We start from the raw sequence: 26,078 nt of genomic DNA, 5'->3' as shown, positions 1-26,078 counted from the left end.
TAGGATGAACAGTTATGTGGATTTGGTGATGTTGTTGATCCAAATGGCCGTTGGGGCTTGATCTTAGGATGAACAATTATGTGGATTTGGTGATGTTGTTGATCCAAAAGGGTCGTCGAGGCTTGATCTTAGGATGAAGGATTTGTTGAACACTTTCTTCAAGGGCCGTCGAGGCTTGATCTTGAATTGGTGGAAGTTCTTCAAGGGCCGTTAGGGCTTGATCTTGAAGGAGGATTTGACGAAGAACGAAGAGGGCTTTCTTGATCCTTCGGGATTTGCTTGAATTTGGGAGGTTGGATGCTTGAAAGCTTTAGAGTTTCAAAGCTTCAAGGATTTTGGATGTGTGGGGAGTATTCTCTTCCATTTTGGGAGTAGAGAAATGTATTTGTGAATTGGTTCATGATACCTTGATGTAGAAGCCTATTTATAGGCTTTGAGAATGAATCACCACCACAAAATATTTTTTTCTTTTCCAAGCACCATTGCCTAATTTCCCACTTAATACAATTTTAAACTTGAAGTGGTAATTTTATGGCCTAATTTTCCACTTAATATCATTTTAAACTTGATATGTGCATGCTTTGTCATTGCCCAAAATGAGAAGAAAACCTTGTTTTGATCTTCAATGGATTGAAATGTGTTTGCCTTGTCATTGCCCAAAATGAGAAGAAAAACTTGTGTAATCCTCCAAGGGTATTTCTTTTTATTTTGTTGAGTCACACACCATGTGTACAATTTGTATGACACGTGGCATATGCTATGTATGCCTTGACACGTCAAAATTTTAATGCGTTGGTGAACATTTATTTCACGGCAATTTCGATGTCTACAGATTTATTTGTAGATGATCTAGTTTTTTTTTAATTTTTTAATTTGTACCCATAATTTATTCATAATGTACTTATTCTTCTTTATAAATGTACCACTTTTTTATTCGTAAAATGTACCTTTTTATTGTTGTTGTAAACGTACCACTTTTTTTTAATGTAAAATGAACCCAAAATTTTAAAGTAAAATCCATAAATGTAACCCTTTCTCAATTTCAAATGTACCCTTAATTAAAAATATAAACTATAAAATTTTATTTTGTGAAAAACTAGAAATTTTGATAATTAAGACGAATTATCAATTTTTTGTAAGATTATAGGGAGAAATTAATACTAAAATTTAATATTTTGTCTTTCAATCAAAGTATTTAAATTAATAAAATTTAAGTCTAAGATTTTGGTATAATAAAATTTCAATCAAAATAATGTATCCATATGAATTTTTGAGTACATTACTATATAGTTTATTTACAATTTTTTAATACCATGGATACATGCATTTGCTATTTATGATTTCATATTATTACATTGTTTTTATTCATTTGTTCAATAAAAAATTTGTATACTTTTTATTGTAGCCGTTTCATATTATTACATTGTAATATAATGAGGGACCACACACACACACACATATATATATATATATATTATAAATCTCATAAATGTCAAACATATAGAAATATACATATTAATAATGATATAATGAGGTTTTCATAGTCAATGGACTTGGATAAAAAATTAAATACCATTAAAATTTTAATTAAAAAGTGTTAGTGACTAGGGATCGAATCCAAAGTCTTTATTTTTTAATTATCTCTTACAAGTAAATTTGGGTTCCAATAGGACATGCCCCACGACGATAGATGGATGAGCCCCATTCCATTATTATTCAACTAGAAATAGAGATAAATGGACCCAGTAATCCACTTTAATTTTTGCTCATCTATATTGTTTTCTACAAAATTCTGTGAGTTGTATTGAGCTAGTGATTTCACATGCTCGTTTTCTCTTGATGCGTTTATCTTTAATTTATTTAATTTAGAAGTTAAGAAAGCATAGAGAAGGGTGTCACATCTCGGCCTAGGCCTACATCCCACATCGCCTGGGGAGTAGATCCTGTAAGCCTTATATGTATATTCTCATCTCTACCTAGTACGAGGTATTTTGGGAGCTCACTGACTTTGGGTTTCATCGGAACTTTAAAGTTAAGCGAGTTCGCTCGAGAACAATCATAAGATGAGTTACCACTAGGAAGTTCTCGTGTGAGTTCTCAGAAACAAAACCGTGAGGGTGTGGTCGGGGCCAAAACGGACAATATCGTGCTACGGTGGAGTCGAGCCAAAAGCACTTTCAGAATTTACTTGCATTTTAACTAAGGATTGGTTTAAAGAATATTTTAACCACATGCACTTTCAGTTATTTTAAAAGCACATCCAAACGAGCTTTAATTTAGTCTATGCAGTTTATTAATTGTTACAATTCCAATATGCGTATGTTGTGCAAGGATAACACCAAACCAATTGGAATCAACTCAAGCTAACCCACAAGAAATATATCAAATGAAATGCAAGAATAGAATATAAAAGACACCAAGATTTTAACGAGGTTCCTCAACAGTCAGTGTAACTGGAGTACTTCCTTGGAGTAGTACGAGCTCACCTAATAATCCACTATCAATCAAATGAGAGTTTACAAAGTGTTGGCAATCTCACAACCCAAAACACCAATACACCTAATAGCTATCACACACCAAAGAAACAAATAGAGAATGAACTATAATGAATAATTCCTCTCTATACAAAGCTCAAAGCTATTATAACAACTACTTTGATGAATGATTGCTAACCAAAGAGAAGAGCACTTTCTTATTTTCTCGAAAAAGTGGGGTTGCGGCACCCTTTTTCCTTTCCTCTGTTGCTCTCTATTTTTTGCTGCTATCAAACAAAGGCAGCTGCTGCTGCTGCTAATTAAAACCCTAGCCACACCCGTGGTTTTTTCACATGGGCCAAGAAAAAAGGCCCACTTAATGGGCTAGTGAGATTAACTTAAGGCCTAATGTAATTTGGCCATAAATTCAACAATCTCCACCTTGGCCAAATTCCGAAAGCTCTATGACGAGCCAAACCAACATAATCAACAATCAACACAAAACCACTCCCAAAAGTAGTAAAAGAATAACTCAAGCCGAGCCAAAATGCTCCAAAGCTCCTACTGCTCAACACTTTCTTCATATAGGCAAAATGTGAGTCAAGTTCAAGCAATGAACAAAATTGGCTACACCAATAACCTTAGTCAACATATCAGCGGGGTTATCTTTAGTTGAAATCTTCTAGAGAATGATATCTTCTTCACCAATAACTTCACGAACAAAGTGATAACGCACATCTATGTGCTTGGTCCTCGCATGATGAACTTGATACTTAGCCAAATAAATGGCATTCTAACTATCACAATACAACTCCACCTGTTTCTGATCAACCCCTAAATCTTTAATAAGTCCATGTATCCAAATGGCATCCTTTATAGCTTCGGCAACAATCACATATTCAGCTTCTGTAGTGGACAAGGCAACATAAGACTGCAAAATGGACCTCCAACAAACTAGCCCTTTAGCCATAGCAAATAGCCTGTAGTAGACTTCCTTCTATCCAAGTCACCTGCATAATCTGAATCAACATAACCAACTGCAAAGTGACCAATACCAGAGCCATCATTCTCAAAAGCATAAACCAACATCTCGAGTACCATGGAGATACCTCAATATCCACTTAGCTACATGCCAATGCTCTTTACCAGGATTATGCATATATCGACTCACCATACCAACTGCATGAGCAATATCTGGTCTAGAGCATACCATTGCATACATCAAATGAAGACATTGTAGCTTCTCTTTATCAATTTTAAGACATTGTAGAGAACTCAATTTAAAATGAGGAGCCAAATGGGTACTAACCGGTTTGGTTGAATCATGAACTCCGAACTTCCGAATCAACTTCTCAAGGTATTGTCTTTGATTCAAGCATACCAAACCCTTCTCTCTATCTCTAGTGATCTCCATGCCAAAGATCTTCTTCGATTCACCAAGATCCTTCATCTCGAAATCATTCTTCATTTGCTTCTTCAATTTCTAAATCTCTTCGACATTCTTTGAGGCAAGCAACATATCATCAACATATATCAACAAATAAATGAAAGACCCATCTTGCAACTTCTCGAAGTACACACAATGATCATATTGACTTCTAGAATAATTTTGGCCTTTCATAAATTTATCGAACCTCAAATACCATTGTCTTGGAGATTGCTTCAAGCCATAAAATAATTTCTTCAACTTGCAATACAAATTATCTTTCCCTTTCACTTTGTACCCATCCGGTTGACACATATAAATCTCTTCATTTAAATCACCATGTAAGAAAGCCGTCTTCACATTGAGTTGCACAAGCTCAAGATCATATTGTGCAACAAGAGCTAATAGAATGTGAATTGAGGAGTGCTTCACAACTGAAGAAAAGATTTCATTGTAGTCAATGCCCTCCTTTTGTGCATACCCTTTAGCAACTAATCTTGCTTTAAATCTCACATTGCTTTTCTCGTCAACACCTTCCTTCTTGACATACACCCATTTGTAACCTATAACTTTCTTACCTTTAGGCAATTTAGCTAACCCCCAAGTCTTGTTCTTCAAGAGAGAATTCATCTCATCATCCATGGCATTGCACCATTTCTCATTTTCTTCACTCTCAATAGCTTCCTCAAAATTGGATGGAATCTCATCAGTGATAATAGGAAGAGCAAAAGAAATATAATCACTAAACTGAGTTGGCTTGGTAATATTTCTCTTTCCTTTGTTCTTGGCAATAGACTCTTGAGGTGAAACTTGCTCTTCATCTAGAATAGATTCTTCAAGTTCAACTTTTTCAACATTCTCTTGGTCTCCCACTTCTTCATTGTAGTGACTTCGACATCAGTGGAAATAGAATTTGAAGTACTAGAGGTAACTTTCTCAAGCTCCACCTGTTGGACATCTTTCACATTCTTCTTAGAGTCTTTGAACATACTTTCTTCATCAAATGTCACATCTCTATTGATTACAAGTTTCTTCATCTCTGGGCACCACAACTTGTAACCTTTGACACCACTACTAAAACCAAGAAAGATAGCCTTTTCGGCTCTAGGATCAAGTTTATTTTCTGTTACATGAAAATAAGCAGGTGAACCAAAAATATGAATATAATCATAATCAATAGAAGGTTTTCTAGTCCATACCTCTATTGGTGTCTTACCCTAAACAGCAGCTGAGGGTAACCAATTGATGATGTGACATGCATAAGTAACTGCCTCTGCCCAAAATGACTTGCTCAAACCCGATTGAGACAACATACATCTAACATTCTCAAGCAAGGTTCGATTTAATCTTTCTGCAACTCCATTTTGTTGTGGAGTTCCCCGGACACTAAAATGCCTTACAATCCTTTCATCTTTGCAAACTTTAAAGAAAGGGTCGGATGTGTATTCTCCACCATTATCCGATTGCAAAAATTAATCTTCCTCCCAGTTTGGTTCTAAACCATTTTCTTCCAACTCAAGAAAATGCTCAACACCTCATTCTTGTGCTTCATAGTGTAGACCCAAGACCTTCTAGAATAATCATCAACAAAGGTCACGAACCAATGTCTACCACTCAAAGAGGGAGTCTTTGTAGGACCCCAAACATCCGAATGCACATAATCAAGAATGCCCTTCGTCTGATGTACTGCAGTATTAAACTTTACTCTAGTTTGCTTCCCCAAGACACAATGCTCACAGAAATCAAGCTTACAAGTTGTGGCACATTTTAGAAGACCTTGTTTCACAAGCCCTTGTAGAGCTCTCTCATCGGCATGGCCTAATCTCATATGCCATAGTCTAGTAGAATCTGAATCAGATGTGCCCATATTTTCTGAGATTACACACACTTCGCCTATCACGGTGCTTCCCTGCAATAGATACAAATGATCACATCGAGGAGCTTTCATCACAACAAGTGCACCATAAGTAACTTTCAATGCCTGCCCATTTGAATGAAACCTGAAACCCTTGGATTCTAAGTGCTCAAAGAAATAAGATTTTTATTCAAATTCTGTACATACCGAACACCTGTCAACTCTTTAACCATACCATCATGCAACTTCAAACGTATTGTACCGATCTTTTTTATTGTGCAAGGATTGTCATCTCCCATGAAAACAACACCACCATCAAACTCTTATAAGTTTGAAAACCAATCCTTGTGAGGAGTCATATGATGAGTACAACCCGTATCCAATACCCACTTAGTAGCACAATCAAATGATGAGGAAACAATTAAAGCAAAATCAGAAAAATCATTTTCATGCTTAGCAACATTAGCTTTAGAACTCACTTTGCCTTTGGTCTTCAACCCAGGACAATCTTTCTTCCAATGTCCTTTATTATGACAAAAAGCACATTCATCCATTTCCAAACTTTTTCTACCTTTAGAAGTTCCTCCAGGTCGAGAAAATGATTTTTTCTTACTAGAGAAAGATCTCCTCTTTGATGATCTACCTCTAACAAACAAAGCCTCAGAGGTACTATTATGATTTTTATCTCTATGCCTCATTTCATAATTCATCAAGGCATTCGACACATCTTCAAATTTCACAGGTTATTTACCATGCATAATAGTGGTAACAAAATGCTCATAAGAGTCGGGCAAAAAAATTCAACAATATTAAGGCTTTATCTTCACCCTTAATATTCTCATCTAAATTCATCAAATCGGCAATCAACTTATTAAAAGCATCAAGGTGTCTAATAATTTTTGTACCTTCTTTGTATTGGAAGCAATAGACTTTTTCTTCAAGTGTTGCCGGTTCTTCGCACTCTTCATCATGTACTTGTCTTCTAATTTTTCCCACAACACATTTGTCAATGTCTCCCGCATCACAAAATACTTCTGAGTTTTTGCAAGGCACAACCGAATTGTAGAGCAAGCCCGAAACGGCAAGTAGATCTTGTTGAGCCAACACATTCTTGACCTCACATTGCCACATCCCTAAATTGTTTGTGCCATCAAACTTTTCCACTTCGAACTTTGCACCGTAGTTCTTGCAAACCTGGAGCTGCTTCCAAAAGGATTCTTATCTTGCCTATTTGACATCTTTAGCAACTAGACGGTACCCAAGAGCAACCATTGCTCTAATACCAATTGTTGTGCTAGGATAGCACCAAACCAATTGGGATCAACTCAAGCTAACCCACAAGAAATATATCAAATGAAATGCAAGAAAAGAATATAAAAGACACCAAGATTTTAACGAGGTTTCTCAACAGTCAGTGTAACTGGAGTACGTCTTTGGAGTAGTAGGAGCTCACCCAATAATCCACTATCAACTAAATGGGAGTTTACAAAGTGTTGGCAATCTCACAACCCAAAACCCCAATAGACCCAATAACTCTCACACACCAAAGAAACAAATACAGAAGGAAATATAATGAATAATTTTCTCTCTATACAAATCTCAAAGCTATTACAACAATTACTTTGATGGATGATTGCTAACCAAAGAGGAGCACTTTCTTCTTCTCTCCAAAAAGTGGGGTTGCGGCACCCTTTTTCTTTTCCTCTGCTGCTCTCTATTTTCCGCTGCTATCAAACAAAGGCAGCTGCTGCTGCCAATTAAAACCCTAGCCACACCCGTGGCTTTTCACATGGGCCAAAAAAAAGGGCCCACTTAATGGGCTATTGAGATTAACTTAAGGCCCAATGTAATTTGGTCATAAATTCAACAGCGTACTCCAAGAAATTAGCACACGAAATCCACGCAATTTTATATTTTAACACCTGCAAAAAGCTTCTAACAAATTGAGCAGAGTTGAACATTATTTTAAATTTCAAGTTTAAACACAATCATATGTTGTAGAGCATATTTATATGTATATTATCCATACATTTGCAAACTTAATGAGATTTCTGCAGAAACATGAGCTTTAATTTGTTCACTTTTCCTCTTGGCATGGTTCATCAATATTTGTCATCCTAGACGGGAACCAACGGTAGTTTGCCTCCGTATATCTCGGGAAGCCGGCTCTCATCAATCTCTTCGAGCAGAGTTGATTTCAGCATTTTGTTTTCGACGAATACTATCTGCACAGAGAAGCGAGATAATCTGAATTCTGGAGTATGAAATGCTGTATACACTCATGCTAAATAACATCTTGTGCAGATTGCTAATTTTACCTTCTTAGTTTTGTTGTCGATAAAAGGGTAAACGATTTTCCAAACCCTCATGAATATGAGAGGCGCATGGACGATGTACATCTTCCCTAGCCTTTCGGGATAGTAGTCCTGCAACGATTAGTAGACAGTTATGGATGTTATGGGACAATTTTTATCCTTCTGGTATATTTTTGTTTTCACTTTCGCTGTAGAAGTTATTTATATATTATCTGACTAGCAACTTAGCAAGTTTGTTTAATCTTGTATGTACATAGAAAAATAATGTTAAGCAGTTGAACAGATACCTGCAAAATTGAAAGAGCTCCAAGGTAACCTCGGAGGTCGCTGTTTGAATATCTTCAGCCTTTGAGATATCCTATGGCAATGAACTTCTCCTGTCCTGGCGGAATCCTGACACATGAAGTTCAATTCAGCACATAAAACATATCGTCTATGGACTATACATGTTTCGCACGTTGCATATCCTTGCGCTCTTACATTACATAGCTTTGCAATGGCAAAAAGAAAAAGAAATCGCTTAGGAACACGGTTGAGTGACAAAAAAACTTACTTTGCACATATCTTGTCGAGACCATAGACTACAAAACCTGTACATACAAAAATATACAACTTTTAGATTTGGAAGACTCATCAGATTTCTTCTGAGCCATAGGAAATGTTACTTATTGTATGAAGATTTTGAAAAAATGTGGAAACGTACGCTTGAATTCCTTGAGGCTGTCTTGAAAGTGTCTATATCCAAGGATAACTGCTATGGGGTATCCATTCTTGTCTGATCCCTGTAAAAACATTGTGTTCTGTGCAATTTGGTTTGGAATCTCGGAAGCAGAAATAGAACCTTTACGAACAAAATCGCGTCTCCATTTCAAGTACTTGAGGAACATTGCAGATGCCTGCTCTATATCCAAATCACGAGCACGCAGGAACCTTCTTATCGTCAGATCATCCACTATAGAACACAAGATCAATGCGCCCGAAGAACAGCACTGGCAAAGAAAGCATGACATGGTTCAAGTAAATCAAGCCATCCTTCCAAGTAAAGGAATAATAATTTCTAATTTACCGTTGCTTTCAATTTTTGGCTTTGTACTCAAGCTTATTGTGAGAAGTGATTAACCACTAATTAATCACGTTATAAGCCAAAAACTATCTATATATTAATTTCATTTTTGAAATTAGAACTACTATTTTCACCCTTTTTTGCAAGACCGATTCTTACAAATTAAAAAATATGCAAGTATTTTTTCACTGGTAAGACAGCACCTTGGAGGATGGATCTTTGCCTTCGACGAATTCTCTCACACGACGAATTCTCATCAGTGTCCCTGCTTCTTCTGCTTCATCCTTCATGGTTTCCTTGCACTCCATCTCAGACACTACCTGCATGCCCTCGAGCATATATAAATAGCTAGCAAGTAGTTCTGCTGAGAAATACTCACGAGTTTTATAGCCCTATTTTTTGGAGTATGATTTCGAATCTATAACGCTGGAGTTAGCTTCTTCAAAATTGTCAATGATGCAATGCATGATGAATTTCTCACACACCGATCGAATTCGGGTTGGTAGTGATGCCATGAGTACCAATGCTTTCGGTCAAAAGTAAGGTTTGTTATGAATGCTTATATCACAACTTTAATTAACACTTTATGATGATTTCAATACCACATCATTACAATGGATTTATTGCGTGGCTAAGTTTAAATCTTACATACCTAGTGTAAAATATTATTTGTTAAAAAACTAGAGTAAAAGATGACCATGTTAGAGCAATTCTAGCGTGACAAAGGCCCCCTAGGGCAACTAACCGCATTTAATGAACAATAACTACCTTTTACATCTTCACCCTTAAACTAAATAGTCATGATAATATGCAATAAAATATTAGTATTTTTTATTTTATAAAATAATGCAAAATAATTATATTTGTAATTTCGAATAAGGTTTTTAATCGTTCTCATTGCGCCACATGTCATTGTCCGAAAAGATAATTTTTGGTGATAGAGTTTGATAAGATTTTGGGTAAATTACATTTTACCCCCTCAGGTTTGGGGTCAATTTCAATTTCTTACAACATCTTTAAAATATTTCAATTTCATACATTGACTTATCATTTTATTTCAATTTCATACATCCGTTATAAAATCTGTTAAGTAAACTGTTAAGTGATGACGTGACAAATATGGGGTTCCCATCTATGCTAACATGGCTAAAACTTAATAAAAAATTTAAAAAAAAAAAAAACAAACAAACAAACAGAAAAAAAAAAGATCCCCTTCTTCTTTCCCACCCGAGCCCACCCCCTTCTCCCATCTCCTATCCCCCATCACCTACCCCTTCACCTTGCTGAGACGCCAGATGTAGTGGGCGTGAAGCCGCCATAACCCGTCGAGAGCGAGGACCACAGATCTCAGCTATTGGCTGCCGCAGCCGCAGCCGGTGTTGGCTTAGTGCCTGGTGCATATCAGCTCCCAGAGCCGCTCATCCTCCGCCGTCTTGTCCCACTGCTTGCTCACGCCTCAACAAAAAAAAATCATGAAACACCTTCACCCAGATCGTTGCACCTACTCATCCCTTCCTTCCCGTCGATGTTGCACGCCTCAACCAAGCTCAGCTGGCGCGGCGTTGCAGATGACCCTCCAGTTCTTCACAGCCCGTCTAACCTTCTGGGTTCGAGACTCCAAGATCTTCATTTCCCCTTCGATTGCTTTTGAGGTTATTAAACGGTTAAACGATCCGAGATTAGGGTTGAAATTCTTTGAGCTCAATAAGGTTAATTGGAGCAGTGTATGGACTTACATTCTCTTTTGAGGTCTCTGTGTCAAATGGGGCTTCAAGATTTGCTAAATTGGTGTTTGATTGCATGAGGAGTGATAGGCATACACCTAATGATTCTGCCGTGGAACTCTTGGTGTCTTCATATGCTCAGATGGGCAAGTTGGATAATACTAAGAAGTTTCTTGATGAAGCTTATTTTGATTTATGGGTTCTGGAAGAAGTACAGAAATTTATGGGGGTTTGGAGGGAGAAGATGAGGGAGAAGGAATGAGGAGGAAAAGGAAGGTACTTTCACGGCGTGGCGGATCTAGGTCCTTGCAAAAGCAAGAGCAATGATGGAGAAGGAGAAGAGCTCTGGAACTCGAGGGACCAGTTGAGCCTGGTTGAGGAGGTACAATGTCGACGGGAAGGAAGGAATGGGTGGTTACGGCGATCTGGGTGAATGTGTTTTAGATTTTTTTTCTAAGTTTTAAAATTAAAATTTTTTTATTACGTTTTAGCCACGTTACATAAATGTAGCAGCCACGTCACCATAGTTGAGGACTCCATATTTGTTACGTCATCATTTAATGATTTACTTAACAGATTTTCTAACGGATATATGAAATTGAAGTAAAACGATAAGTCAATGTATGAAACTGAAATGTTTTAAACATGTTGTAAGAAATTGAAATCGATCCCAAACCTGAAGGGGCAAAATGTAATTTACCCTAAGATTTTTATCCAATGCAGACGTGCCACGTGTCGTTACCTTTTTTAGAATTGTTGAGGATAGATTTCCGATAAGATTTTTAACCAATCATGTCGCGCCACGTGTCACAATTTGGTTACAATCTTTGATGATAGATTTTGATCAGATTTTTAACGAATATGCTAGCATTTTCAAATTTGCTAGCATTTAAGATAAGGCAAGTGGAATGCTTTTGGAAATAGCAAAAACCATATTTGAAGGCAACTTCAAATTTGACATCTCTTTGTCTATACCAGCTTAGCTTTTTTTTTTTTTTTTTTTCCATGTCAGTTTTGACATCTCGGTTGGAGTAAATGATATGTTATTTGTTACTCTTATATATCTATGTGGTAAGACCATCTTCAAAGGAGATGTCAAATTTTAAACATAAAATTTAAATTTGAAAGCTTATGTGGCATATTGATATTTTGAATATTTTTATTCTCCACCCGATATGTCTAATCTAAACTATTATTTATTAAATTATTTACTTTTCATAAGTGTAATTAGTATTTTTAAAACAAAAGATAATAATAGAAATTATCAAAAGCATTTACTACTCACTAAATATAGATGTGAAGTTACCATTAAATTTGATAGCAACCCTCTTTGTACGAACGTTTACTGTTTCGAATTCGAATGATGCATCAGCAATAAGAAATTTGTGTGTGGCTGAGCAGCTTTGGAATGACCATTTCTCCCATGGTCATTCCGAATTCGACTTGTCTTCATATCGAACAGAACCAAACCCTATAGGTTCGGTAGTAATTCGGTACTTTCAGGCATACCGAATCGTAACGATCCGGGCTGAGGCGTACTCCTAATAGAACTCTTGTCCTTCATAAAGCCAACAAATTAAGAATTGTCATGTATATAAAAAATAATAATTTAATGTTGTTTAATTGTATTGTACATATAACTCAGGTCAAAGTGTAAAAAAAATTTGGTTACGGTACATGCATTTACGTAATACATTGCATCAAAGGTAACATAACGATCAACATATCATTGAAATTCATCTACTCACGTAAGCCTGAGATAATCATGAAATTGAAGTTTAACAAATTTGTTTTAATGGTACCGCAATTCATGGACCTTTTTACTTGACCCTAGCCAAAGACGCCTTCTAAAAATTGGTGTGGGATATCGAGTGTGTTGAGCTAAATTTAGAAACACGCAATTATCAGGGGGAGCAACCATAAAATATGTTGTTTTACTACTTTGTTTTTTTTCTTTTCCCGTTTTGATTAGGTGCCTAGCAAAATTTTAACGAGCTAGCATTGGAGAGTTTAACGTGATATCAATAATCTCAATAAGGGTTACACTCTTCTAAGTTCTAACTTAGCTACGATGTTTTTTTAACGAGGTCACTAATTATTGAATTGGAGTTACAAAGAAGTGTCGTAAAATATATATAGTTGATGACTTTAATCAAGCTAGTGATTAGGGCAATCAGTAATATGAAGGGAGCGATTACCGTTGTTACCATTTACAGTAGCTTAATTGATGAACAAGCATCCATTTCGGCCAAATTTTAACGGTGTCGGTTGTAGTGGGATAAGTGGAGTAGATATTGTTATAATCTCACCAAACGTTTACCTTAGTAGTTGTAGTGATCAATCAAATATTACAGCAAGTAATATGAACCACCTAATATTAGGTGTGAGGTTTTAGCCTCGGTGTTTTCTAATTATTCATGCATCATCAACTAAGCAAGCTTAAGTGCTTAATCACCGCCTTGGCTTTAAGCTCATCTATAACTACTTGATGGTGTCTGTGGCTCTCCTGTTAGACTGAGAGAAGATAACGGTTTTGAAAGGAACTCCGCGGGATCAACTTCCCGGAAACTGCTCGAATCCACAAGGGCAAGTGCCAAAGCCTGAGACAAGTCCTTGTCCTCCTCAGCATTATAGAAACATTTGCGTTTCTTAGCATCAACAATTACCTTCTTCCAAATACTCTCACTCTTAACCAAAGTTGGTTCGTTCCCCAATATCCAAAGACAATACCTGCGTGTGTATTATTTTTTTGGTCAATGTATATATAGACACATAACGTACAACAAATTAAACGACTAAAAATTCAGACATCTAATCTACAATAACATGTATTGTATGAGGCGTACCTTGCACGTGTTAGCATCACATTCGCTCTCTGACGATTCGAGAGGAATCCCACAGATCCATTCTCATTACATCTGACTGTGGAGATTATTATCACATCCTCTTCGCCACCTTGGAATCCGTCAACAGATCGCACACTTAGGGCAAAGTCACTAGTTCCAGAGTTTGCACTGTATTTTCTGACCCTCGCTTGAATTGCATCAACCTGTGCTTTGTAAGGTGATATTACTCCGACACTAACCTTCTTCTTTGTGCAAGTGAACTCTGCGATCCAGATATAAAAATTACGCACAGAAGAATCTTCAAGAACTCGTAGCCATAAAATCTACTGACTTGCAATAAAATTTACCTCTGTGTAGGCTTGCAACTATCTCATAGACCACAGCAACCTCAGCCATATTTTTCTGGCTACTCCCGCGATCAAATTCTTCTTTTCCATTGGCTATATTAATAAACGAGTAGCATCCGTACATTTTTCCCGAAAGAAAGCACTTGTCATAGCTTTTTTTATTGACATTCGAACCATCTAGTAACCGGTGGTTGTAAAACTCTCTATTAGGAAATAAACTGATCCAAGGATGCATTCTATACTGGACATTGAGAAGGAGCTTCTCGTGTCCCAACTGTACAAGTCTTTCAAACAAACTTCTCCCAAATACAGCCTTCTCGGAGATCTAACAAGTTCATGTACTAAACTGTTAGATAATGTGGATGTGGGTGTGTTTTTGTGTGCGTGTGTGTGTGTATTTATGTATGTATGTATTCAAAAACCTGAAAAACACAGAGGAGAGGACGAAATGAAGACCTTGCTTTTCACCATAGCGGGGAGTTGCCTTTGATCTCCAATGAGAATAGCATGGCGAAGACCGGGGAGTTGCAAAGGAATTAACGATTCACATTCTTTAAGCTGAGCAGCTTCATCAACCATCAATATTTCTATCGGTTTCATTCCTTTTGTGTACAATTTAGAAGAGCTCGAGACAGTGCAACATATTAAGCAAGCATTTTCCAAGCAAAAATTACCTATTTCCTTCTCGTCAGTCAAAATAGGAACAGAAAATGCGCGAAGCGACCTCAGTATACAAACTAATTGCATCCTTTCATTAGAAAAACCAACCTCATCAAATAAATATTTGCAAGAGTTGAGCAAATCCAAAGCTGTAATCATGTCCTTGACTACCTTTATGGACATGCAAGAAGTTGGTAAGTGGGTGTACAAATTTACCATACAAATCTTGAGGCGCTCACCAATGGAATCAAATTTTTCCTTCACAAACTCCTCAAAAGTCATAAGATCATTATCATCGTCACTTGTTGAGTTTCTACCATTGATTAACGACATTATCACTCCCTTCAGCATCGTCATCCATGTATTATCGCCCTCTTCACCCTGATTGTGTCTTCTCCTTTCTTCTCTCAAATACGCAGCGTACTTTTCCTTTGGATCCTCAAGTAAATCAATCATTGATGCTAACCGATGTTTCCATCCACTCAAAGGGGCAAAACACTCGGCCAGAATTTTAGTACGATAATCAAGAAATACATCAACAAGGTCATCATGATCATCAATCTTCATCCTCTGCTCATTCCCAAATAGAATTATATCCCCAAGCCCGTACTTACCATAATCAAGTGACTGATTTACCAATCTCAGCACGCGTGCTGTTACTTGTAACACGGCAATATTGGTTGGAGCACATGTTAATGTTCTGCACTTCAATTTAACCATGGCAAAGAGTGACATACCGACTGTCTTCGTTTTTCCAGTTCCAGGAGGTCCCCATATTAGTTTTATGGTATTACGGTGGTTGCATTTACTTAAACTAATACAATTCAAAACTGCAGCTTTTTGGGAATCATTTAGATCAGAGCACATTGCATGAAATGTAGCAGATAGGTAGCATTTTTCGTTGTCAAAGCAAATTGAACACGAATTCCTACCCTGTAAGAGACAAAGACAAAAGATTGTGAGGTTAACCAATCAGAGTACAAACTAAACATGGTCAGCAATCCAATCAGAGTACGTCATCACATCAGTATTGCAAAAGCATGAAGATGGGTTAGTTCGTCAAAGATGTTAAAGTAGAGATAAGAGTCCAGGAAAAATACTTGTGATGAATTGGCTTGCGGTTGCAGCAAGTTTTTAGTTAAACTTGTATTTGCCCCTTTTAAGTTCAAAGCTTTCCATATGCGAACAGCTGTTGTCATGTTCACTAGATAGACCGCAAAAAGTGTATCTGTCTTGATATGCGTGTATCTTCCTGTATCGATATGCTTTGACGAGAGTATTGAGAGATTACTGTCTCTACTTCGATGAACATATGCAATGAGATAGGAAATTCTGGGCCCGTTCAAATGATCAACGCATTTTGGTTTAATATCAGTTAAGGCAATAAGATCTCCAACCTGTGGCACATATGTTCCTACACAAGTAACATCATAAAACAAGTCTTTAGGAGGTCCATGATTCTTTGAAGTTTGAACTGTCAGAATTTTGAGAGTAGGGGCCTGCGATAGATTCATCATGCTTGAGAGTAGATCAGCATGCGTTTCCTCAACAAGTGAAGGAATGAAAGATTTCATGTAACTCGTCACGGTAGAAAATGTATCAGGAATCTTTGTCACCTGCAAGTTGACGAAATGAAAGGAAAACTGACGTTGTAATTTTACAATACTACTGACAAGTACATGATCGAATACGAAAGAAATTAGAAGCGCCGGACAGTAGAAACAGCACAAATTAACCTGATTTCGGTAAAGATGTGCATTGAGAACATCCTCAAGTGACCAAGAGAAGACGATATTGATTAAGGGTCGAGCTGCTGCAACTCCATAATTGTTCAACTTACTACTCTCCTGACGATCCATTACGTACAAACTGATGGATCTTCGGATGATATTCGCAGTGACTTGAGTTTAAGGAATAGTGATGAAGTCAATGGCATCAATTAGCTTAGCTCTCCTTCTTGTTTAAGTATATACTTATATATTTTAGCAATCAAGTAGGGGACAACTTGAGCAAGACGACTAGTCTATACAGGCTACAGAGAAAGAAACAAAACTTCCAGCCACCAAGACGACTAGGTACCAATGTTTTCATTACTTTATGATTGAAGTGCTTTTTCTTTTTCTTCCTTTTTAGGGGAAAAGTACTTTTTCTTTTTTAAAATCACAGCTCTATTGGAACTTGGAAGTGAGAAGTGAAAAGTCACTTGAGCTAAATTATAAGACATGATTAAAAATAAAAGAAAATTAATAAAAAATGTTTGAAAACTTTGAGCTTTAATGATAAGAACAAAATAAAGGGTAAAATGAATAGTATCAGAATTGACTTAAGGGCCGAAGGAGTACTGAACAATTATGATGAATCAACAAACATGCAACCCCAACTGATGCTATTGAGTAACATAATCCGAATCATATATTTCAATAATAATTGTTTAGTTCGTTCCACATCGAGTGATGAAAGATACCAATATAAAATTCTACTCTTTTACATCAGGCAATGACGATGATCTTCACGAATCATATGCTGTGTAATGGCTGCTGCTCTGCTGCACATTGTTCATAAGGTTCAATCGCTTGTCAATTGCCATACACCACAGTTCAATCGCTTGTCACTCTGCAACTTTAACTCGTTCCTAAAAACAAAAACAGTTAGTACTAAAATTGCAACATTCAAACAAAAGACCTAACTCAAATTCAGGTAAACCCAAATTCAAACAAAAGACCTAACTCTAAATAAAAAATTAGAAAAAAAAAATGGCAACCAACTCGAAACCTTGAAAATCAACTAAACCCAAATTCAAACAAAAGACCTAAACCCAAATTCAAACAAAAGACCCTAACTCTAAATAAAAAATTAGAAACAAAAAATGGCAACCAACTCAAAACCTTGAAAATCAACTAAACCCAAATTCAAACAAAAGACCTAACTCTAAATACAAAATTAACAAAAAAAAGGGCAACCAAAAAGACACACAACTAACCAGAAAACAGCAAGACTTAAAACGCCAAGAAGGCGGCGTGCGAAGCGTTGGACCAAGGATGAGAAGACAAAGACAGAAAACTGAAGACGAAACATAAAGAGGCTAAAGAGAGAAGCAGAAAAATGATAGGAAAAAGCGAACAAAGAGAGGAGTGAAAACGAAACAAAAAGGGAAAAATCCTCTCAACAGAAACACTGCCGATGATCAACACGTGGAAAGTATGTACTGAAAAAGTAGAGCAAAAACCCAAAAAAAAAAAAAAATCAGAGGTGGAGGAATGAGAGTTGCGCATGCGGCAAGGACAAAACAGTCAAATCACTGTACAAAATCAACATTAAAATGAAGAGGAAGGAAAAAATTAGGGGCATTCTCGCCATTTTACTGCTCTAGAACAATACCAAGGGAGTTTGAGTTTTAGTATATATAATAATATAATGTCTCACAACAGCAAATATATGGTCATTCTTTTTACACAATTTATGTAGTTGAACATATCTTATAAGTACGATATATGGAAGAAAACGCTCACTGGTTAGTGACAATGGCGCATGGTAGACTTTGGACACTGCAACCTGTGGAGCAAAAAATGCCAAAGTTGAACAAATAACTCAATTTCGAATTTATCTCTATATAAACGAAGTCAGATTTGGTGGTATCAAAAATACCCGTCACCTCTTACAGCTAAAGAAAACAGTTTATTAAGCAAGGACAAATTAAGTTAAAACCCCCTACATAGAAGGAGTTTGTTAGTATATGAGACTCCGGTTAGAATTCTATTGGGCTAGGTTATGTAAATCTATGTGAACCTAGGTCTACTTGTACAAAAAGTTATTTGACTAGAATTTATTATGATATTTAAGAAGAGGGAGGAGTTTTGAACCCGGGACGCATGGGTAGGAACCCAACATCATATCCACTAAAATATTGTACCGTGTATTATCAATTAAAATGAATACAATTACAATCCTACAAAGTTACTAACCTTTTTGAAATTTTTTTTTAATTATAAACCATAAATTAAGTTTTGTTTTTCTTCAAATAAAATGAAAATATCCAAAAAATAGTCAAGACTAAACTAAAAAAAAAGAGCGCCTATGGCAAGAAGCTAGTATTTGTATAAAATGTGCCACCTTGAATCGAGTTTCTGATCACCTGGAGGATTAGCCACACACTCCACGCAATGCAGCTCATCAGAATAAGAGCAGAACCCTTGATCCAGTTTTCCTAAACATGTTTGATGTTGCCATACTCCTCTGCGTTGTGAACATTTATTGTTAACTATGGAGGAATTGAAGAAGCTTAGGTAAGAAGAAAGTAGTGCGAACAAGAGAATTAGAGAGAATATGCAATCTGACTTTGTATTACACACAATGACCTTTTGAAGCAATTACATCAAGAGGTTATATAGTAACAACCCTTATTTCCCTATTACAACATTACCCTTATCAACCTTTTCTTATTACAATAGTTCCCTCAACAGTTTTATTTAACTCTCAACCGACTAACTAATTCAACCAATACACTACTCCCATTACTCCCCCTCAACCATAACTGGGAAGGAATTGTAAAGCTGTGGTTGAAATCAAACCAAAATCAGATGAAAGTAGTAGAAACTGCTTTGACAAATCCTAATCCAAGATTATGACAATGTTTATTGAACACAGGACTATGTAAACCTTTAGTGAATACGGGACTCGTTTGGTTGTGCTTTTGAAAAAGTCAAAAGCGCTTCCTAATGAGTAAAAGCACTTTAGATTTAAAAAAATTATCGTTCGGCAAACATTTTAAAAGTGCTTTTAGCTAGAAGTAGAAGCACTAAGAAGCATTTTCTAAGAAGCACCTAGGAGGTGCGTCCTCCTAAAAGTGATGCACACAGAAAACAAGGGAAACACTTTGCTCAATTTAATGAATTTTTTTCAATTCCAAAATTATCCATATTTTTTAATTTGCAAAGTCTACAATGCTATTCCACTTTATAAAATCATCAAAACTACCATCAATAATTTTTTCTAGGGTTGCACGTTGAAAACACAAAAGGTTTTTTATTTTCAGATTATTTTGGAGGCTAGAGTAGTCCACTTGGTCTCCATCTCTTCCTCTCCATCTTCCCAAATCTCTCTACATCTTCATAACCTGAAATTTTTGTGGAGGTATGTATGTTATTTCTTATCTTAAATTTGTATGTACTGTGAGAATTTTATTGGTTATATATATATATATATATATATATATATATAATTTTTTGTCGAAATTGTTGTGAATTGACTCGAAAGCAATAAAATATGGCTTCAGAATTGAAACAAAAAGGAGAAAACATAAGCCAAACCTTCGGCCTCCTGTTGATAGAGAATAAGTGTCCCCTGCATATATGGATCTTTAAACCATCACCTTGTTTAAGAGAAAAGAAAGCCCTCTTATTATTATCTGTAGCATTATATGGATCTTTAAAATAGTAACGCAATGCACACAGTCATTCAAACAAGAAGGTTTCATATCCTTTGAGTCGAATATACATATAGATTATTATTAGCCCACAAGTCATAACTAATTATTAGTCCAACATGCATATAGATTATTACAGCTTCCATGATAATATGAAGATCCCCATCAAGAATCTTATCCTTGTTGTTAATATCCATGAGCTTAAATCCCTCATGTATGCCAACAACTTCCTCCATCGACAAATGCTCAGTACTACCTGTTAATCTAAAATCCCAAAAGAACCAAAAAATAAAAACATTAGTAATCGAGGGCACATACAAATCGAACTTACAATTACAACAACTTAACAATTAGTTTCTTGTTAGGGTCACAAATACTGCAAGCAGTGGTGTACTGCATTATATAGCAAGTATTAGATTACAAATCATGCATTATTGTTTTTAACTTAGTTTCGTGTTGTTAGTTAGGACATAAGCAATGGTGTATGCTCTTATTACGTGCTATGGTTTTTTTTTCTTTCTCTTCATAGATATGTCAAAAAATATAGTTAAGGATGTACAAAATGCATGTGGGGAAGGCAATGAAAAAAAAAAAAGCAAGGCAATGTGGGGTGATGCAAGTGTTGAGACATTTATAAGCATTTGTGTGGCTGAGACATTCGCCGGAAATCAAACAGGCGGTCATCTTAATAGGATTGGATGGAAAAATGTTATTAAGAAATTTAATGACCTTACTCAACGGTCATATGTTCATAAACAACTCAAGAACAAATGGACAACACTTAAGAAAGAATGGAAATTTTGGACATCTTTAGTTGATAAAGAGGCTGGCTTAGGATGAGATCCTGTGAAGCAAACTATAATTGCAAGTGATGAGTGGTGGGAGAAAAAAGTGAAGGTGAGAAATTATTATCTCAAATCAATGGAGAATTCAACTTCATATTTATGTTCTTTTATCACAATTTGTTAATTCTAGTTGGTAATATTTCAGGATAATCCTGAAGTTGCAAAATATCGAAATAGTGGATTGAAAAATGTTGACCAACTTGACATTTTGTTTGAAGAAGGAGTTGTTACAGGTGTAGGTGCGTGGGCACCCTCACAAAGGTTGATGAGTAATAATGTCCAGAAAGCTCCAATAGGTGAACAAAAAGACAGTCAAGATGATTTGGAGAATGAAATAGTTAATAATGATGGACTTGACGACATAGTCGATGCTGAGACACCTTCCCCTGCTCAACCTTCAACACAAGGAAAATGAACAAAAAGAACAAGGGGATTCTAAAAGAGTTGGAATTGGGGCCAAGATGATAAAACAATTAGATGGTATTTTACAAGCTATAAACAATTGTTCTAAAAGCAAAGATAAGCCTGGTTGTAGCATTGAGGAAGTGATGGAAGTTTTGGAAGGAATGCCTGAAGTTGTGAATGATGACGAGCTCTTTATGAAAGTTGTTGATATCTTCACTGAAAGAACAAATAGAGAGATGTTTGTTGCATTGAAGCAATCTAATAGACAAATTATGTGGCTTAAGAGCAAGAAAGTTTGAATCGTCACATTTATTTTAGGATTATCGTATTTCGAGATGGTTTTTTTTTTTTTTTTTTTGTGATTGAATAAGTATTTATTACATAATGGATTGTTTGAACATTTGCTTTTAATGTTTTTAATTATATGATTTTTATAACTTTCTCTAGAATGTGATCTTTATTTTTTGCCATGAATGTATATTGCTCTTTTATTAAATATTTCTTTGTGTTTACACATATGAGTATTAGTAGTAGTGACAGTAGCAATACAAACACATCTACTGATGGAAGTGATGACGAATTTTATCAATTGGTTTTTGCAGGCTGTGTCACGACTGTGTCTGAATGGTTAAAGTATGTTGACAAAGTACCTTGTAGGACTTCTTCATATACAGGACATAGATGGGTAATGGAAGTTTTAAATGGTCATCCCATAAGATGCCATGAACAATTTAAGATTGAACATCATGTTTTTAAGGACTTATTAGAGACTTTGAAGCATGATTATGGCTTAAAAAGAATTGGAGATATAATATTGGAAGAAGCATTAGCAATGTTTCTTAACACATTAGGTCATAGGCACACTAATAGAATTATCTAAGAGAGGTTTCAACGCTCCAGTAAGACTGTTTCTAGGTGGTTTGGGATATTATTAGATGTTGTTTCTCGCATGGCCACCGATATTATATGCCCACATGATCGGCAATTCAAGAGAGTTTCAAATAAAATTAAGGATGACAATTGATATTGGCCATATTTTAAAGGTTGCATAGGGGCAATTGACGGAACACATGTCCCAGTTGTGGTGCCTAGAGAAATGCAAGTACCATATATTGGTAGAAAAGGAAACACAACTCAACATGTTATGGTTGTATGTGATTTTAATATGTGTTTTACAATTGTTTGGGCTACATGGGAGGGTGCTACTCATGATTCACGTATATTTATAGAGGCCTTGAGAACAACATAATTGAAATTTCCTTATCCCTCTTCTAGTTAGTAATCAACTTTAGTCCTATATGAATATGTTTATTCATTTATTATCTTACGAACACAAAAATCTTTTTGTTTTTCTTTACAATTGTGGTGTAGGTAAATATTATATAGTTGATGCTGGATATCCACATATGAATGGATATATTGGACCTTATAGGGGTGAACGATTTGTCAACTGGTTTGAGGGTCAAACTAATGAATCTAGACGACAACTATGCATTAAAATAGAGGAGTTGATGAACCCAAGTTCCACGACACTTACAAAACCAGTTAAAAAAATTAAAACCAAAGGACGTCCATGTAAAGTTGACACTTCTACTCGTCGTTTGCCATCGGCCTTTGAGATTGTAGAAGCTTTTTCAAGTCATGATAGCCAAGCACAACCCTCTAAAAAGAAACTAAGAGGAAGACCACGCAAATTAAAGGTACCAGTATGCCCTTATCTTTATAGTTGTGGTGTTTGATATACTAACTGTAACTTCACTAAGTAACCCTTGATTACTATATAGACTTATAGCTCAATTTTACGCAATTCGACCACCCCTACGAATCAATATAAGAGATAGTTTCCTGAGGTAATAAAGCAATACATTACTATTGCAATTGATGTCCTTGGAAATGGTAATTGTGGATATAGAGTCATAGTTGGGGCAATGAGATTTGGTCAAGATTCATGACTAAGGGTACGTAAGGACCTATTGGTGGAAGTATGTGGTTGCCCATTCCTATATGAGCAAGCTTTTGGTTGGAAAGAGAAGCACTTAACTATTTTGAAGATTCATATGCATCAGAACTCTACTGGATGAGCATACCAGATATGGGCCATCTTATAGCTTCATGTTATCGTGTAGTGGTGATTTTTTTTATCCCTTTTTGGAATGCCTCTCATTCCTACCTTTATATGTATTAGGAGATGATGAGGCCACTAATCTTCCTAAGATTGCAATTGGTTTAGTCAATGACAATCACTTTATACAGGTACTAAGAGTTGACTTACTTTTTTTTGCAACATTGAACGTTGTTTTTGAAAGCTAATTGACTCCTTTTGTTTTGTACAACTACGTTTGGCACCAGGACATCCCATGCCATCGGTTGCACAAAATTAGCATACTCTTGCAGTAAATAACGCTCACCACTGAAACGATATGTCTTGATTATGACTGATTTATGTTTTACAAACTGAACTGAAATATATTAATTGCCATGTGAGAGTACGTTTGTAAAAAAAAAGGTTTATTTTTTAATGGTGATTTTCAACTAGGTAGTGGTGATTTTTAATGGTGCTTTCTTGCACTATAGTAAGATGCTTGTGCCGCATATCGGAACATCTGAAATATATATTCTACCTTCTAAAACACTTTTTGTACTCTTCAGCTTCTTGTGTCATTTCCTCGAGGCTTTTGTCTTTCATTTCCTGGTCTAAATTAAGTTTTTGCTTTAATTCCTGCTCCTTTTCATCTAGTTATATCATTGAACACAAAAATAGTAAATACTTGAGGCTAAAACATACGAATTAGCACGCATTAATAAAACTTGAGATAGATGTTCCAATCTTACTGCATCATAAATCTCATCATTTTTCTCGAAGTCGCCACATTTCCATGGGAGGATGTGGATATGAACATGGGGTACAATATGTCCACCTTGGGGTCCATCCTAAGGTTCAAAAAATGAGGACAAAGTTAGCTTCGGGGGACATAAAACTATTACAATGTGCAACAATAAAAATTTCAGAGCCTAAGATATGAGAAATATAGGGTGTATAGAAAATATGGGGTCTATATATAAAATATAAGGTGTATATTGAGAATGTAGAGTGTGAGGGTATTATAGGAAAGTAGGTGGGGTGTATTAAGATAATTTTTAAGTGAAAAAGAAAATATGGGGTGTATTAAGTATATGAGGTTTTTTCAACAATTTGTAGGGTGTTAATATAATAAGCCATTAATGATTTTATATGATTTAATTAGGATTTTGATTTGATTTGATTTGGTTTAGTTTCATTGTTTTGATTTATTTACTTACTAGTATTGCTCATTTGTAATCCTATAAATACCTCCTTATGAAGAAGAATAAAGTATTAAATGTTGCAGTCCTATTAGATTAGGAATGTGATTGTGTAAATCCTAGTATATCTTGGAATATCTCTTTTATTCCTATTAGGAGTAGATTGCCTATTAAATGTTGTAATCCTAAAGGGAAAGGAATTAACCTTTCGTATTACTATAAATAAAGGCACAATAAGGTGGAATAACACATACCCACAATTACACATCTCTTTCTTTCTCTCTACCTATTGTCGCACCCCTCTCTCTAAGGCCTCCATAATTGTTCTGTAAATTATGCATACAACACGTTATCAGCACGCTCTTGACGTTGCGCTAAAAAGAGAGTTTATTCTTCAATCAGGGGAGTATTACGTTTTAATCATTCTATTTGTGATTAATTTATTATTTTGAATTTATCTACATGTTATTGATTCAATTTAATTTTTCTATGTTGAACGTGATACAACGCGTTGGAGATGTAATTCCGGCTTTTCGAGAAGGAACATCTACAAATTCAAAGGCTTTTGTTGTTTTCTACCAATCAGGTACGCTTAAAATAAAGTAAGATATTTCAAACGACCTTGAAGCATGAAAACATTCCCCATGATGCATGAAACCCCTATGTTTATATTTTCCTTCCGATATATATATATATATATATATATTGTATGTGTTTATATATTTGTCAATATATATATTTGTTTCATGCATTACGCATATATGCTATGTGAAATTTGTGAGTCAAAGTATCGAAATAAATTAGAAGCAAGTAGGGTTTTCCAAACCCTAGATGTTGAAAAAAAAAAGAAAAAAAAACTCAGGGATTTGTTTTTGTGGCTTTGAGCCAATCCGAGCCACGCCGCCAAGCCTGAAGCTTAGGTTTGCGACATGGCAGCCTTTTGAGTTTTGTGCTACAATTGGGTCCATGGGCTTCATACCCCCGTTTGTTCTAGAAGCCTATATCTCGGCCTGCTCAGCAATAGCCAGGCTTACATTGTGTCAACAAAAAAACTAGCGCATGTTGGGCCTTTTTTCGGGCTAATGCCCAATACCAGCCAGCCTCGTATTGCTGGGCTCGGTCTTCTTCTTTGGCTCGCTGACTTGCAACCAATTTGGGCTGCTATGCAGCCGTGTAATATAACCCAAGGCCTGCAGCTTGCTGTAAGGCCGGGCCTCACACTACCAGCCCACCCTTATTGGGCTGTGTCTTTTCAAGTTTTTTTTTCGATCCAATGACATATTTTGGTATCCCTCGCTTCTTAACCATACCCAAATATTTTTGGACGTTTTTGGTTAAAGCCACACTAGGTTATATTTTCTTAATTATTTGGCCCGAAGCCATCTAAAGTGAATATGATCCGAAGTCATTATCT

At 36.0% G+C, this 26,078-nt stretch overlaps 1 protein-coding gene and 1 pseudogene across 3 annotated transcripts; both read right to left on the bottom strand.

The window, feature by feature from the left end:
* Positions 1-7,688: 7,688 nt before the first annotated feature.
* LOC126598811 (CRAL-TRIO domain-containing protein YKL091C-like) lies at positions 7,689-11,287 on the bottom strand (annotated as a pseudogene).
* A 1,864-nt stretch (positions 11,288-13,151) lies between these two features.
* LOC126598804 (uncharacterized) lies at positions 13,152-19,027 on the bottom strand. 3 transcript variants are annotated; one of them, XM_050265170.1, is made up of 8 exons: positions 18,821-19,027; positions 18,220-18,262; positions 16,447-17,342; positions 15,811-16,326; positions 14,507-15,643; positions 14,051-14,375; positions 13,704-13,965; positions 13,152-13,587 (listed from the first exon to the last, which is right to left on the bottom strand). In XM_050265170.1, the coding sequence occupies exons 3-8, from the start codon at positions 16,567-16,569 to the stop codon at positions 13,329-13,331; spliced, it is 2,622 nt and encodes an 873-aa protein (XP_050121127.1). In that variant the 5' UTR covers positions 16,570-17,342; positions 18,220-18,262; positions 18,821-19,027; the 3' UTR covers positions 13,152-13,328. The 3 variants fall into 3 exon arrangements, with proteins under 3 accessions (XP_050121127.1, XP_050121128.1, XP_050121129.1); XM_050265171.1 differs by having other exon boundaries at positions 18,843-19,027; XM_050265172.1 differs by lacking the exons at positions 18,220-18,262; positions 18,821-19,027 and adding an exon at positions 17,691-17,882 and having other exon boundaries at positions 16,447-16,610; positions 17,175-17,342.
* Positions 19,028-26,078: the final 7,051 nt, after the last annotated feature.

The sequence above is a fragment of the Malus sylvestris genome, chromosome 14 (genome assembly GCF_916048215.2).
Source record: "Malus sylvestris chromosome 14, drMalSylv7.2, whole genome shotgun sequence".
Taxonomy (NCBI): Eukaryota; Viridiplantae; Streptophyta; class Magnoliopsida; order Rosales; family Rosaceae; genus Malus; species Malus sylvestris.
The sequence above is the reverse complement of the archived record's forward strand: the minus strand, read 5'-3'. Positions and strand labels throughout refer to the sequence as shown.

Excerpts from the sequence above, each read along its gene's own strand:
- LOC126598804 (XM_050265170.1), bottom strand. The coding sequence starts at position 16,569 with ATGGATCGTCAGGAGAGTAGTAAGTTGAACAATTATGGAGTTGCAGCA. Across the intron at positions 16,327-16,446 it reads CACATCTTTACCGAAATCAG|GTGACAAAGATTCCTGATAC; the intron begins GTTAATTTGTGC and ends GTCAACTTGCAG. Across the intron at positions 13,966-14,050 it reads AGTTGCAAGCCTACACAGAG|AGTTCACTTGCACAAAGAAG; the intron begins GTAAATTTTATT and ends TCTGGATCGCAG.